Source organism: Urocitellus parryii, chromosome 8 (assembly GCF_045843805.1).
Source record: "Urocitellus parryii isolate mUroPar1 chromosome 8, mUroPar1.hap1, whole genome shotgun sequence".
Classification (NCBI taxonomy): Eukaryota; Metazoa; Chordata; class Mammalia; order Rodentia; family Sciuridae; genus Urocitellus; species Urocitellus parryii.
In genome coordinates, this window is record NC_135538.1 from 54,790,457 (window position 1) to 54,806,521 (window position 16,065).

At 38.5% G+C, this 16,065-nt stretch overlaps 1 protein-coding gene and 1 pseudogene across 4 annotated transcripts in view; one reads left to right on the plus strand and one right to left on the minus strand.

Moving 5' to 3' along the window:
* Pdss2 (decaprenyl diphosphate synthase subunit 2) overlaps positions 1-16,065 on the plus strand; it is a 268,265-nt gene that overhangs the window by 225,287 nt on the left and 26,913 nt on the right. For all 4 annotated transcript variants that reach the window (XM_077801684.1, XM_077801683.1, XM_026389653.2 and 1 more), the window contains one exon: positions 13,936-13,968. In XM_077801684.1, coding sequence (XP_077657810.1) covers positions 13,936-13,968 — 33 coding nt within the window. The remainder of the gene's footprint in view (positions 1-13,935; positions 13,969-16,065) is intronic.
* LOC113183371 (ribosomal protein uL24-like pseudogene) lies at positions 235-664 on the minus strand (annotated as a pseudogene).

Consider the following 16,065-nt stretch of genomic DNA (forward strand, 5'->3'; position numbering starts at 1 on the left):
CTGGATATTTTAAGTAATAAATGAATTTAATTTATAAAATGAAGCAAATGCCTTTTGGAATTGGGAAACATTTCCAATTTTATTCATAAAATTGTTAATCAAAATTGCAAAAGTAGATTCATTGAGCCAAAATGAAAGGGAAATGAAACATTCCAGAGACATCTTGAAAGTTCCAAGGAACACATGCTAGGCTAGAAGCCTTTAGTTAACCCATGATTGCACAACAGGTTACATTCATTTTTGCTTTTTCTCAATAAGTGATTCCTTATATTTGCTTTTCTTGAAGCTTATTGAGTCTTGGCTTTGAATTCAAGAACTTTTCCCAGTCTTCATCCAGTTTTAGCCTGGTGATAATCACCCTGCTCGGTGCATGCTCATGTGGACATTTATGTCTGTAGCCTTCTCACACTGTGTGCCTCAATGTAGATGACATAGTTTTTCCTGTACATGTGGACTACCTTGTCAATTTGTTGACCTTTGTAGTGTCCTCAAACCACCCAGATCTTGCCGTCCTTACAGATGGGCAGGAATGGACACTGTACTTTTGCCACAGCTCCTTAGGGAGAAGGGAAAACATGCTCTTCCTGCACAAGTGCAAAGGGACATTGAAGTGCCTTTTGTGGTTTTTGCTGCAGTCCAAGGTCATGAAGAGGTTGAACTTCATGGTGACTATCTGGCGCCAGTTGGGCTCCTAAATACTGAATATTGATTTAACCAATATTAAACCAATTGAATCCAACCAGTTGAGTGGAAGGAAGATAGAAAAAGAGTGTTTGGTCATGTAAGAGATCTAAATATTCCATTCATGTAGAATCAATAGATGTTGAAATTTTAAAATTAAAAAGACAATATTTGAAGATAAATAGCAGAACAACTAGCTGAAGTAAAGGATATGGATAGACAGAGGGGGTCTAGAGGCTACTATGTTGATTTCTTAGAAGTCTTGTCCTGCTTGACCTTTTTAGTATCCTTTTTGGGATTTGTTTTATTTTTGTTTTTATGGTGCTGAGAATCAGACCCAGTCACACATGCAAGGCAAGCAAGCACTCTCCCACTGAATTAAGCCCCCATACCTATCTCATTTGTTTTCATTTTAAAACTTTGAATTTAAAAATATAATGTAATTACACTTCCAGGAGTCAATCCTAAGAAAAATCTCAAAGATGTAAGCAAAGACTTGCATATTTAAAAATCTACTAAAATGTTAATTATGAAAGGCAGAAAATAAAAAGTGACCCATTTAAAAGTGTGAAAAAGGTTAAGTGAAGTATGATACAATGAAATATCATACCACTATTGAATATTATATTACTGGAGAGTATTTGTGTGTTTTTTGACAGCTGAACTGAAAGTATATATACAGATGGTGCTACTAACTCTAATTGGGTTGCATTAGAATACGTTGCAGATTTACATTTTGGTTGAAAAGATCCAGCTGAATGTGTTAAATGACAGCTAGCAGCTCTCCCTTGGATATTCTCTTATGTGTGCACATAGGAATAACATAGATACGAATTTTAAAGCAAAGATACATGTTTAACTCCTGTGTTTCTTTGCAAACTTACGAAGTTGTAAATATAGGCAAGAGCAAGGGGCTGGGGATGTGGCTCAAGCGGTAGCGCGCTCGCCTGGCATGCGTGCGGCCGGGTTCGATCCTCAGCACCACATACAAACAAAGATGTTGTGTCCGCCAAAAACCAAAATAAATAAATAAATATTAAAAAAAAAAAGTAAAATCAATATAGGCAAGAGCAGTCCACAATTTCCTCAGCAGCTGGTGAAACATCCCAAAAATTATTATCTGCAACTGCATTTTAGATTCAAACAGATATCCATTAAAGAAGCCCGTATCTTGGGCAGTAACTCAATAACTCAAATAAATCAAATACACCTAGTGTGAAGGTCAGAAAACCCTGAGATGTTTTGTACAAAATGATGTCCCGCCCTCCAAGCTAGATCCCTGTGGTCATTTCTAAATCCTCATCTTCAGGAAAGACTGGTAGTTTATTGCCACCCCCAGGCTGCTTTGGTTTGCACCAATGACTTCAGGCCTTTCTCCTTGTATCTATCTACTTGAGTCACTGATAAAGAGAAAATGGATTCATCAAGCAAATAAGTAGTAGATTAGTTTCTGTCAGGGCAACATTCTTCAGATTAAAGACTCTTCCCTATGCCTCTCCCACCCATCCCCAAACCTCCCCCACCACCCCGAATTGAACCCAAGGCCTTTTCTTTTAATTTATTTTTTATTAGTTCTAATCAGTTATACATGACAGCAGAAAGCTGTCAATTCATCGTACACAAATGGAGCACAACTTTTCATTTCTCTGGTTGTACAGATGTAGAGTCGCACCACATGTGCAGTCATATATATACCATCTTCTCTACCTCCCTCCCCCCCTGCACCCTCCTCTCCCTCCCTCCCCTTTGCCCAATCAAAATTCCTTCATTCTTCCTACCCCCCACCCCCCATTAGGGATCAGCATCCATTTATCAGAACATTTGGCCTTTGATTTTGTGGGATTGACTTACTTCACCTAGCATGATATTCTCCAACTCCATTAATTTACCTGCAAATGCCATAATTTAATCTCTTTTAATGCTGAGTAATATTCCATTGTGTATATACACCACAGTTTCTTTATCCACTCATTTATTGAAGGGCATCTAGGTTGGTTCCACATTTTAGCTATTGTGAATTGTGCAGCTGTAAACATTAAAGTGGCTGTGTCACTGTAGTATGCTATTTTTAAGTCCTTTGTGTATAGACCAAGGAGTGGTATAGCTGAGTCGAATGGTGGTTCTATTCCAAGTTTTCCAAGGAATCTCCATATTGTTTCCAGATTGGTTGCACCAATTTGCAGTCCCACCAACAATGGATGAGTGTGCCTTTCCCCCTACATTCTTGCCCAAAAGACCTTTTTAATTTTTATTTTGAGACACAGTATCACTGAATTTCCCAGGCTATCCTTAAACTTGCAATCCTCCTGCCTTGGGCTTCCTAGTAGCTGGGATCAAAGGTGTGTACCATTGTGCCTGGCTAAATTGAGGACTCTACTTGAGTTTATCTTCTACATTGAAATATATATGTTTTGTAAAGCTCTGTATGATAATGATCTTGTTCTATGAATGCCTTGGAGTCAGAGATAGGGAATGCAATTTGCAAAACATCTGAGACATTCCATTCTAAGTCTCAAGGTTACTTCTAGTACCCTTTCCAATTTTTGCATGTTATTTACCTTTCTATTTATTTTTGTGACCCTTTCCTCTCCCAGTTTTAAATTTGATTATAAGATCCTGAAGGATAATGGCAAATTCACCTTTGAATTACCTTTAGTGCCTGGTACAGTGGCTTGCTTGAACTAATAACCCAATTAATATTTATCCAGAAGAGTGTGTATGGACCAGGCATGGTGGCCTATGACTTTAGTTCCAGTGATTTGGGGGGCTGAGGCAGGATCTCAAGTTCAAGGCTAGCCCCAGCAACACAGTAAGACCCTGTTTCAAAATTAAAAAATTAAAAAGCCAAGAAAGTAGCTGAGTGGTAAAGCACCCCTGGATTAAATCCCCAGTACCAAAAGAAAGTGTGTATTACTGACCTTCACTGGGTGAAGCTATTTGGTAGCAGATCTGTTTTGTCAAATTAAAAAACTCAAGTTAATTATATTAGAAGTGGCTTGTAGAGAACAAGGATTTGGAAGACCTGGATTCTAGTTTGGGCTCTGCCAACCTATGTGTAACCCTAATCACATTTTCTCATATTCTTTTTATTATTTTCTGTAAAATGATGGCATTAAACTAGGTCATTTCTAAAGTCCCTTTCAGCTCTCAGATAAACTTAAGAAATTGATCTTTTAGACAGGAGTAATTAGAATAATTAGAAAATTATTCATCTCTATTAGAAACTGATACAAGTTTTGACACTGAGAAATAGGAAAACCTTGTTCCCCATGATAGAAATCACTTATGATTTCTTACTATCAGAATGTAAAATTACTTCCTGCTCTGCCCAGACAGGTTTGTGTGTGTCCTGTCTACTCTTTTGATTTCCTGCCTGGAGACAGTGAGAATTATTGATTAGACAAGGAAGCAAGGAGATCACATTCTCTTAGTACCCGTTCAACATCATTGTGAAGCTAGGAGGAAGAACACCTCTGGGATTTTTCCTTTCAGGCCCAGCCACCTCTTCTCCATCTCTCAAACCCCCCCCCCCCACAAACATTTTAAGATTAGATCACCCTTTTTATCACAATCTTAGGCCATGGGCACACGCACACACATGTACCCTTCACAAGAGGCAGTTAAGAACACAAGGCTGGACCCCAAAGCAGCTGAAAAATATTTGTTGAGCATTGTCTCTATAGTAAATTCAACAAATCCCTCCTTACCTTAATTTTAAATTTAAATTTGTAGTTGCTGAAAAATAATGATCAGGTAAAAATACTGTTAGTGAATGGGTGATTCACCCTGGGGAGGTAAAGTCATTACTCCGTTTTCATTTTGATTCCTAATAAAAGAAAGTAGAATCCTTCAGAGAACAACCAAGCTCTGTCTCTCACAGGGAGTCCAGGGGCTATTGCAGGTCAGCAAGCTTTATTTTTAATGATCCTTCTAGTTTTCTGCTGCCATTATAAGTCACCTGAAGAAATAAGAATTACTATTATATTTTCTTGGCTATTCTTGAAAGTACTGAAATGTCACTTAGGCTTGTGACATTCTGACACTGTCATAACCAGCTATAAAACACCTTAAGTATACTACATATTACCATTGCTGTGCTATTTTTCATTTGTCCCTATATATCCTGCTATTGCTCCTTATTCAAAACGTAAAACAAAGACAAAGCTCATGTGCACAAAAATAACACATGGAGATTCTTAAACAAAAAAGAACATACACATTCAGAAAGTCCACATTAATACCACAAGTGGTGTTCTTCTAGTTACCTAAGGTATTTTGATTCATTTCAAAAGGAATAAATATTTCATTTTCCTCTACCTTAGAAGGTGTACATCTCAGGCACTTAAAAGAACCATATGTATACTGGGTATGGTGGTGCATACCTGTAATCCCAGCAGCTCGAGAGGCTGAGACAGGAGGATCATGAGTTCAAAGCCAGCCTCAGCAATGGCAAGGTACTAAGTGAGACTCTGTCTCTAACCAAAATACAAAATAGGGCAAAGTGGGCTGGGGATGTGGCTCAAGCTGTAGTGCGCTTGCCTGGCATGCGTGCGGCCCGGGTTCGATCCTCAGCACCACATACAAACAAAGATGTTGTGTCCGCCGAAAACTAAAAAATAAATATTAAAAAATTCTCTCTCTCTCTCTCTCTCTCTCTTAAAAAAAAAAAAAATAGGGCAAAGTGCCCCTGAGTTCAATCCCCAGTACCAAAAAAAAAAAAAAAAGAACCATATGTCTAATCACAGACTATGAAATAACTCTAGGTATCTCCTAAATTAAAAATATTTCTTAAGGTTTTTTTGATAAACAAAGTGCTTGACTACAGAAAATACAGCAATAAATTGGAGCTCGGATGCAGTCCATGAGTCGAGTGCCTAGCATGTGCATAGTGCTGGGTTTAATCTCCAGCATTGCAAGAAAAAAAGAAAGAAAAAGAAGAAGCATGGCATAGTGGCACACACCTGAATTTCAGCATCTCGGGAGGCTGAGGCAAGAGGATCACAAGTCATGGCCAGCCTCAGCAATTCAGTGAGAACCTTCTCAAAAAATAAAAGGAGCCAAGGATGTATGTAGCTTGGTGGTAGAGCACCCCTGGATCTAATCCCCAGTACTGCCAAAACAAAAAGAAGAAAGCAACAGTAAACTGCCTGAAGTTCATCCATAGTTTAATCTGTGGTTTAGGGATAAGAATAATACATGAATACTAGAAGTTTTGACATTTGGGGAGCTCAGAAGAAAAAGAATTTGCAAACAGTGGGGGGAAATCAGGAAAGGGTTTGTGAAGTAGACAACATATGAAGGTCTTGTAGGAGGAAACTGAAAGCTTAGGCAAAGGCAGACATGAAAAGGTAATTTTCTGGACAGGCATTTAGTATATTCAAAGAAAAGCAAGTTTTATGATTTGAGTGGGAGCAGTGCAAGGAACAGATGAAGAATTACTCAGAAATAACAGGTATTCACAATAGCCAAAAGGCAGAAACAGCCTAATTGTTCATCAACTGATGAGTGGATAAACAAATGTGGTGTATGTATATAGTGGAATAGTGCGATATCAGTGCCTGCTTCAGCCTGGGTAAACCTTGAAAACATTATGCTAAACAAAAAATCAAACACAAAGTGTTACATTTTATATGACTGAATTTATGTTAAATGTCTAGAATAGGTAAATCCATAAAGACAAAAATTATATTAGTGCTGCCAGGGGCTGAAGGATGGGGGAAATGGGGAGTGAAGATTTAATGGGTATAGATAGCCTTTTGAGGTGATAAAAAAATGTTCAGAACTTAATAATGGGGAAGTCTGTACAGTATTGGGAATGGATTAAATGTCACTGAATGTTGCCTTTAAACTAGTTAAAATGATCTTGGCATGGTGGTGCATGACTATAGTCCCAGCAGATCAGGAGACTGAGAAGGATCACAAATTTGAGGCCAGGCTCAGCAACTTAACAAGATTATGTCTCAAAGAAAATTTATATATATATATATGTTGTGGATGGACACAATACCTTTATTTAACTTATTTCTTTATTTTGATGTGGTGCTAAGGATCAAACCCAGTGCCTCATAGTTGTGAGGCAAGGGCTCTGCCACTGAGCCACAATCCCAGCCCTCAAAGAAAAATTTTTAAAGGGGAAGGGGTTTAACTCAGAGACATTGGGTTCAAACCCTAGTACCACTGTGTGGGGAGGGGGGAGACCTAAAATGATAACATTAATGTTATGTGAATTTTACCTGAATTAAAAAGAAAAAAGATTCTGGTATGTTTGCCTGTGGAAAATGAACTTGATTCCAAAATCATGAATCAAGGAGGGTGGGGCAACTGGGGATGACTGTCTGGGTGCAGGTAACATGTCAACCCTGATCCAGTGCTGATACTTTTTGCTGGCATCAGAGGCCACCTCTTCAGAGGCTGTGGTGCTCAGGTAGCCAGAAATGGTGGAGTTGGTCATGCTGGCAAGGGTGTGCATATTCGGCCCTGGGATAGGCAATTTTCCCAGCTGACCAGATCCCTGGAGATCCAGATCCAACCTTGTGGTTCTAGATTTTTCTGGTACTTTTACCTTGACTCACATGCTGTGCTGGGTCACTTTACATATTCAGATATCTCTCAGAGGACAGATTAGTTATCCATCCTGATGATGAAGACTGAAAGAGTAGACTCAACTCTTTACAAATAGGAACCAAGTGAGAATTTCAAGAATTATAGACTTAATATTGTACAATAAAGTTATAAATCAAAGTGGTTTGGCCAAGGCAAAAAAAAGTCATGAAGCAGATGTTGAAAGTGTTTATGTCAGTATTAGTCTAAACTGTGTTTGAGGGAGCTCAATTTGGCTACCTTATGGGAGAAAAGGAACAGGGAGATTCACTAGAGACAAGAATACCAGTTAAGATGCTTTGGGAAACCTGTTAAAAACAGGAGGAAATGTCCCAAAGGGTTGCTCCTAAGAGTTGGAAGGTAGGGAAGTTCAGTGTAAAATTCTTTTCAGAGAGAAAATATGTAGGACAGGAAAACTAATGATACAAGATGGAAGGTATGAACTGGGAATGGGATAGTCAGAGACCAAAACCAAAACTTTGAAGTTGAATAAAAGAAGAAAAATGCCATTAATAAGAAAAGAAAAATAAAATGCCAAAACTGGTTTAAGTTAGGTTTTCAACATGGTGTAAGTGTACCATCTGTTAATAGCCATTGCCTTGGGACCTTACTACTGGAAGAAACTACTCCTTTCTGCTACCAAACTGATTTCCTTGCTCATGGCCTTTCTGAGATCTGGGTAGATTTTTTTTCTTTTTTCTTATTTAAGCTTTGCAACCTTAAATTTCACGTTTCTTCCAGATTCCAAGAAGGTATAGCAAGAAAAACAGGTTGCAGGGGCTGGGGATAGCTCAGTTGGTAGAGTGCTTGCCTCGCTTGCACAAGACCTTGGGTGGTTCAGTCCCCAGCACCAAAAAAAAAAAAAAAAAAACAGGTTGCAAAGAAATAAGAAAACCTCTGAGCTCACAATGGTGAACATGTAGAGTGGGAAGGCCATAGTTCTGAATGATGTTAACGTCCTTGCAGATGCTCTGTGTTCTATTCTTAGTAGACAAGAATGATTAAGATAGCAAAGAGAAGCCCTGGCTTGTACCTTTGTGTTCTGGTACCTTTCCAGTTTTTGTCACTGGGAGCCTAACAACAGAAGGCTTGCTCCTACCAATCCAAAACTCAGTGGTTTTTGCTCTAACTTCAAAGCTAGTAGACTGCTGATTGGTTACCATTTTTTGATCTGCATACACTATACCCAAACTATTCTGCAAAGAGGGTAAAGGTATCCTTCCTCCCATTCTGTGTCCCCCCAACACCCCCTTTTTTACATATAAACTCAACTCTCCCTCTAAATACCAGTGCAAATAACCAGAGGTGTATTTTCAGGAAGACCTGTTTTCTTTTAAAGGAGTCAACATTTCTGCCAGTGTCAAAGCAAAAGACCTTTAAACGTGATTGTTTTGCAACCATCAATGTAATCTTTTTTTTTCTTTTCACATAAAATAATCAGTTAAAATAATTGGATGAATGGTTAGTAGGGAACTGGACACTCACATAGACTCAAAGTACCCAACAGATTACTTAGTAAATATATAGGGAAGCAACAAATGAACTTAGTTTCAGTAGTAATGGGACAAGCTGATACTGAGTGATTCCTGCTATAATCAAAAGAGAAGTATACAGTATCACCTGTGTAGTTGTCTTGCCAAAAATATTTAACCTGAATCTCATCAGGAGAAAAAAGACAACTGACCCGGACTCCTTCTAAAAATGTCAGCATTATGAAAAACAAAAAGGTAATGGTATGAGGGCTATTCTAGAATAGAAAGGGTTAAAAACATGATATCCAGAGGCAATGTATGATTTTTAATTCAGTCTTCATTTGGGATCAGAACAGTTCCACAGGACACTATTGGTTCAATTTATTTATTTTTTTAATATTTTTTTGGTTGTTGTAGATGGACACAATACCTTTATTTTATTTGTTTATTTTTATATGGTGCCAGAGATGGAACCCAGTGCCTCATGCATGCTAGGCAAGTACTCTACCACTGAGCCACAACCCTAACCCCTACTGGTTCAATTTAGAAATGTGAATATGAATTGCATTTCAAATAATATTATGATAAAGGGCAAACTTGTCAGGTGTGATAATGGGCTTGTTGACATTATTATGTAGGAATATATCTTGTTCTCATAGAGTATTTAGGGATGATCATGATGATGTCTTCAATTTACTCTTAAATAACAAATTGTCCTATCTAAAGAGAGATGGATGATAAAATGTTAGCAACCAGTAAACCTAGGTGGAGGGCAAATGGCTGTTCATTTTATTCCTTCAACTAAAAAGTTGGGGGAAGGGAAGTAGTTTGCCTTGGAGTTTAAAAAGAAAATCCTTAAAAGTGACTTAATCCAAAATTTAGCTGGTAACATTTGGGAAGAATAACCTAATAAGTAGAAATGATCAGCCTCTAGCAATTTCTGGACTCCCTGCTGTTCGAATATTAGTTTTCTGCATTTAGAAAAAGGTGTACCCATATCCAACTTTCAAGTCCAGATAATAGTAGTTGGAAATTGGAAACAGTTCATTTATGTCATCCAATCCTTCTTTGTTACCTGACTTATAAAAAAGCATTTGTTTCTTAAAGTAAAAGACCACATTGTACATCCATTACTTACCAACAGGGAATCTGTCTGCTTTTGGTCTGCAGAGCCCGGCATATAAACCTTTGGAATTAATCCCTTTGTGTATCCTCTCAATCAGAGTGCTGGCCCTTTTTTGCTTTTGTAGGGAACATTGTTTTACAGCGCTCGCCATGGCTGTCTGAGGAGGCCTCCAGTGTCATAGCACTGGCATGCTCCCTTGTCTATTCGCACATTTTTTAAAGATAAAACAAGGTTCAAACCACACATTCTCTGTGAACTGCTAAAGACTGGGAAAATTTACTTTCTTTTCTCATGACCTGGATTGACGAGAAGCACACCTACAGGAGGCAAAGAGATGAGTGAATCCCTTTTAAAGACCTTCGTAATGAAGCCCTCGGGGAATTGCTGTGTAAGGTAGAATTTACAGTGGCTTCTGGAGTCGAACAGTGTAGCAGGAAGAGGTACAGGGCTGCTGCTGTTGGAATACAGTCTGCATTTATTTTATATCAGCCTATTTTGGGTCCCAGTAAGAAAGTTATTTTAATACTATCTTGCTCTGCTAGAAATATACATGATAAGTGGCAGATGTCAGAAAGGGGGTGGGGGAGTTACAGTACTACATTCTCCTTGACACTTAAGGAGTTTATATAGTTGTTCTCTTTTAGCCTTTGAAGTCAACACTGATGCATATAGAAACGTAAGTTGGAAAGGACATTAGATAGTGACCAGACCAATGATCCTCAGACAAGTCAGAATCCCATGGATAGGAGTTTGGGAATCTGCATTTTTCACAAACTGCCCAGGTGATTCCAAGACAGCTAGTCCAGTGTGGAGAGAGCCCAGCACTTGGGAACTTCTGGTCTGATCTGGAACTCTTACTTTATAAACAAAGAAATGCAGACCCGTTTAAAAAAAAAAAAAAAATTAAAGGGCTGGGGATATAGCTCTGTTGGTAGAGTGCTTGCCTCACGTGCACAAGGCCCTGGGTTCATCCCCAGCACCACACACGCACCAAAAAAAATTAATCCAATTAAGGCCTAGAAAATGTATCTTCTGGCCCCTACCATGTTCCTCTTCCATGGAGGTCACAGTGCCTCTTGGAGTGGTCACAATTAAGATCTTAGGCACTTACTTTTCTCAGAAGACAAGGTCTTACTGCCTGAGCTTGGAGGGGTACATCCTGAAGTCCTCCTGGAGGTTTCCTGACTTCCATTCTAGGCCCTTCTTATTGCATCTCGAGGCTGTCCCAGAGCAAGCACTGAATTATGCTAAAGCTGCTAAATTGTTCTTCTCTGTCTTGTCCTTTCATTGTTCACTTTTCATAGAATATTCAAAGTGATTTTCTATAGTTGGAAGCTTAGAAAATATTCTTTATTCAATATGGGCAAAGTTATTTGTAAGGTATTGGCTAACAGCTCCACATTAGCTGTATCATCCCTTTAAACCATAATGTCTAGCTTTCCTATGAGTAGTGTGAGTGAAATGAATTTTGCTTCATAAGTTTCCTGAATAGACAGTTAAATAAGTGAAACATATGAAGAAAAGACATTCATCTAGGCATTCAGTCATTCAGATACTGATCTCAACATGAGGTAGTGTAAATAAGACAAAAAATTTTCCTGCTTTCATGAAGCTTAAGTTCTAGAGAAAGATTTCTTTGAAGCCTATCTAAAATATAAAATAATGCAAATAATTAAAATAATATTGTGCAACACTCTAGAATATAAGCTCCATGAGGACAGGGATTTCTTCTCTTCTGTTTTTGACTACATCTCTAGAGCCTCAGTAGTGCCTGACTTAAAAACCAAGCATGTTGCAGAAGTGCTGTTGCTGAATTTTGGTCACAAGCAATCCATGGATTATTCATAGGATCAAGGCTAGTACATGTTTGCACAATATCAAAGTGAGTGACTAGGTCCTAAGCAGGGCCTACAGATATGTTCTGGGCTACTCCTGGCTTCAGAAGTTTCCATGGTGAGGGAGGAGGTTTTCAGTATAGGCAAAACAACTTCATTCTGGGAAACGATGCCTATAGACAAATAGAAAATATCTGAGCAGAAAAGAATAGCCTGGTTTTAAAATTTTGGTAAGAATGGATTCCTTCCTATGTTGTGATACATCTCAATACTAAGTTCAGACTCTTTTCAGTCCACTAGAAACTCTATATCCCTAAAAATCTTTGAAGAGCAGACTGATGACTCTGAACCCTTTTGTAAATAATATATTGATTTTGAGACTCTCTGTCTCATTGAAATGTTCAAATCAAAATTTCAGAGTGTTTGTGGTGGTGCCAATAGCTGTGGGTGAGCAGTGGCTAACTACAGTTTCTTATTCTGAAAGAAGAAAAACATTGTAGGCATCTGTGGATAAATTTTCAAAAGGTTATAAAGAAGCAAGAAATGTCAGACAATGTAATAAACATTTCCTTTTCTCTCAAGGGATATTCTGCCTACTTTAATTACTGGGATAATGTAATTTTGGACTCAGGAACAAAGTGGTTCTAATATCTAACCTGTTTATAAAGGTGAAGTGCTCTTGTTCTGTGTAGAGGTGATAGAAGTTTTATTCTGAAGTCTGCAAAACACAATTTGACCTGCCAGCAAAGGTTAATACATTGTTGTCTCTATTAAGATTTGAAATATTACACATTTGTATGTATTATTCAATAACAACTAAAAATATTCTTAAGTCAAATTTGACCTCACACAGAATATCTCTTTCACCTCCTTCCTCACCCCACCCCCGTGCCTCTGGGGCTGGCAGTCAGACCCAAGGCTTCATGCACTAAACTACACCCCCAGCCAATACCTCCTCTTTTCTTTCCTATCCTCATCCTTAATATGAGTGGGTGGATTGGTGGGGATCTTTCAACCCACAGCAATGTAAGAAAAATTACACCAAGACATGTGAGAAACAATTGACCCCACAGATTACTTACAAATTGAATAGGACTTGGAGATCTGTCTACAGAGTGATCTGATAGTTGTGTTAACCAAATGATCAAATTAATAGCAGTACCAAGAGTGGGACCACCTGACATTTTCTGCCATCTGAACTAATGAAGTATGTAATATTCCACAAAGTGTTCTTGCCACAAATGTTTAACCTAAATCTGAGCAAGCTTCCCCAGAACCAACTATTCAGTTTACAAGCAAAACAGGGAAATTAAATAACACAATAAAGATAAAATAACACGAATTTTAAGAGAAATTTTATTTTTTTTTTTTTTAAAGAGAGAGTGAGAGAGGAGAGAGAGGGGGGAGAGAGAGAGAGAGAGAGAGAGAATTTTTTTAATATTTATTTTTTAGTTCTCGGCGGACACAACATCTTTGTTGGTATGTGGTGCAGAGGATCGAACCCGGGCCGCACGCATGCCAGGCGAGCACGCTACTGCTTGAGCCACATCCCCAGCCCAAGAAATTTTAAATACAGTCATCTGGTATCCTCAAAAAATCATGAAAAGAAGTTAATGGCTTTTATTTTCATTTCATGAAAAGGGGTGGGGGGCACTAGTCCAATTTAAAAGGCCAAAGGAGACATAGAAAACAGATCTAATGGGTCAATCTTGATTTATTCTGTTTTGTGGGGAGAAAAGATACGAAAGATATTCCTGGAACCATTAGGGAATTTGAATATGGATTGCATGGTAGATGATATGACATTTTGTTAGTTTTTGAATCAGATAGTGGTCTATCATGTGATTATGTATGAGCTGTCCTGTGCATACAAGATATGTGCTGTAGCGTGTAGGGGTAAAGAGTTATGGTGTCTGCACCTGTCAAATCCTAATGGAGTTCTTATGTGCTCCTTGAACTGTTCTTTCAACTTTGCTTTATGTTTGAAATGTATGTGTGTATGTATATATGTATAATATATATCATATATATTAGAACATAATATGATATACACATATTAGAGAGAGATCACTCAATATGTGTGTGTATATGATCAATGTATGTATACATTGAGTAGAGGAGATGGAGAAAGGAGAAAGAGTTGACTTTTATTCTTTGATAAACAAAAGTTATAAAACACTAAATAATTTTTAAAGAACTAACAAATTATTTTCTATTTTAGGCTCAAGAAAAAGGAAGATTAAACTATGCTAAGGTAGGTAGATTTTTATACATGCCATATAGTTTTATGCATTTCTATTTGGTGTTTGGTGTTTGTTTATATTTGAAAGATAAAAAGAGGCTCATTACATTTCAAGCTGAGGAACATTTCCTATTAAGTAATAGTCATTAGTAAGTAGAATTAGATTTACTTAACAATAATTGTATCTTTGAGTGAGTGCCTGTTATATTCCAGGCACTGTATTAGGTATTGAGAATACAACAGTAAACCAAATAAAATCTTCCCCTTCAGGACATTTACAATCTAGAGGGGGGAAATGGATAACTAAATAAACATCTAAATAGATGATCATGATGTCAGTTAGTAGTAATTTCTCTACAGAAAAATAAACAGTAAGATCATTAATTATTGTTAGGAAGAAAACCATGGCCTATGATAAAAGACAACTTTTGGTGCCATCAAGAATCCCCAATATCCATTTTGTTTGCTATAAACAAAATGCCAAGGGTGGGTAGATTATAGGTGATATAAGTTTATTTGCATATAATTCTGGAGGCTGGGAATTCCGAGAGCATGGTGTTGGCATCTGGTGAGGACTTTTTGCCCCATCATAACGTGGTAGAGGTCATCACAGGTTAAGATAGAGTGAGTATGCTCTCAGGTCTCTCTTCTAATGCCATCATGGGGGTCCCATCCTATTGACCTCATCTAATTCTAATTACCTCCTAAAGATTCTACTTCCAAATATCATTAAGATATGAACTGGAGAATTAAGTTTCTAACACAGGGACTTTTGGGGGACACATTCAAACCACAGCAGTTGGGAAGTGCTATACAAGACAGACTGAAACCCTAACAGGCACAAGTTCTCCCATCACCTGTAGAGCTTGTGAAGACACACACCTAGGTACCACTGAATCATACTCTTTTACCAAGAATAAAATCCCCGATGGGGTCAGGTGCAGTGGCCCACTCCTGTTATCCCATCTTCCCACGAGGCTGAGGCAGGAGGATAGCAAGTTCTAGGCCAGCCTGGGAAGTTTGGACTTTGTCTGAAAATAAAATTTTAAAAAGGGCTGTAGGCCAGGCATAGTGATGCAAGTTAGTTATCCCAGCTACTCAGGAGGCAGAGGCAGGAGGATCATAATTTTGAGACCAACATGGGGCAATTTAGCAAGACCCTGTCTCAAAATAAAAAGAGGAGGTAGCTCAGTGGTAGAGCACTTAGTGTGTACAAATCACTAGGTCAATCTCTGATAACCCCTCCCCCCAATAAAAAGAAAAGGTCCTGGTGAGAACACAGTGGGACAGAGCAAGCTGGATTGATTTCTTCCCAGAAAATTCTGACCCAGAACCCTAGCCAAAAGCTGCTGTAGGGGTTCAGATGTCAGTGTGCCAGTGCAGGCCCATGAACACACTTGGGTCACAAATAGAACATTTAGTCAATGTTTGGCATACATTTGTCTCCTTGGCGAAAGAAACATTCTAGCTATCTGATTTATACAACAATCTGGAATATCCAGAAGGTGAGCACACCTGCACTCCAAAGACAGGAACAAAGAAATATGACCCAGAAAAGCTTTGCTTGCCATGGAACCACCAGAATCCACATAAACCTATCCAGGATTGACCTGGAACCTTCCACTGATAATTCCAGAGGTGCATATCCATGGTTCTGTGCCTTTTATTCTCCTTTCCTCACTGCAAAGGCATCTCTCCTTTTATCTGCCTCATAAACTTTTTTTTTTTTTAATTCAGGGGAACTTAACCACTTAGCCACATCCCCAACCCTTTTTGTTTTTTTATTTTGAGATAAGGTCTCACTAAATTGCTTAGGGCCTCCCTAAATTGTTGAGACTGACTTTGAATTTGCAATCCTCCTGCCTCAGCCTCCCGAGCCACTGGGATTACAGGCATGAGCCACTGTTCCCAGCTGCCTCATAAACTTTTGCCTCCTTTAAGAAAAACTAGAGGGATTGAGGATGTAACTCAGTGGTAGATTGCTTACTAACATATGCAAGACCCTGGCTGGGTTCAATCCCTAGTACCAAAAAGAGAGAGAGAGAACAAACACTCCACACCAACAGTCTCTCCCACTAGTAATACCCCACACTGGAATAATACACTGTT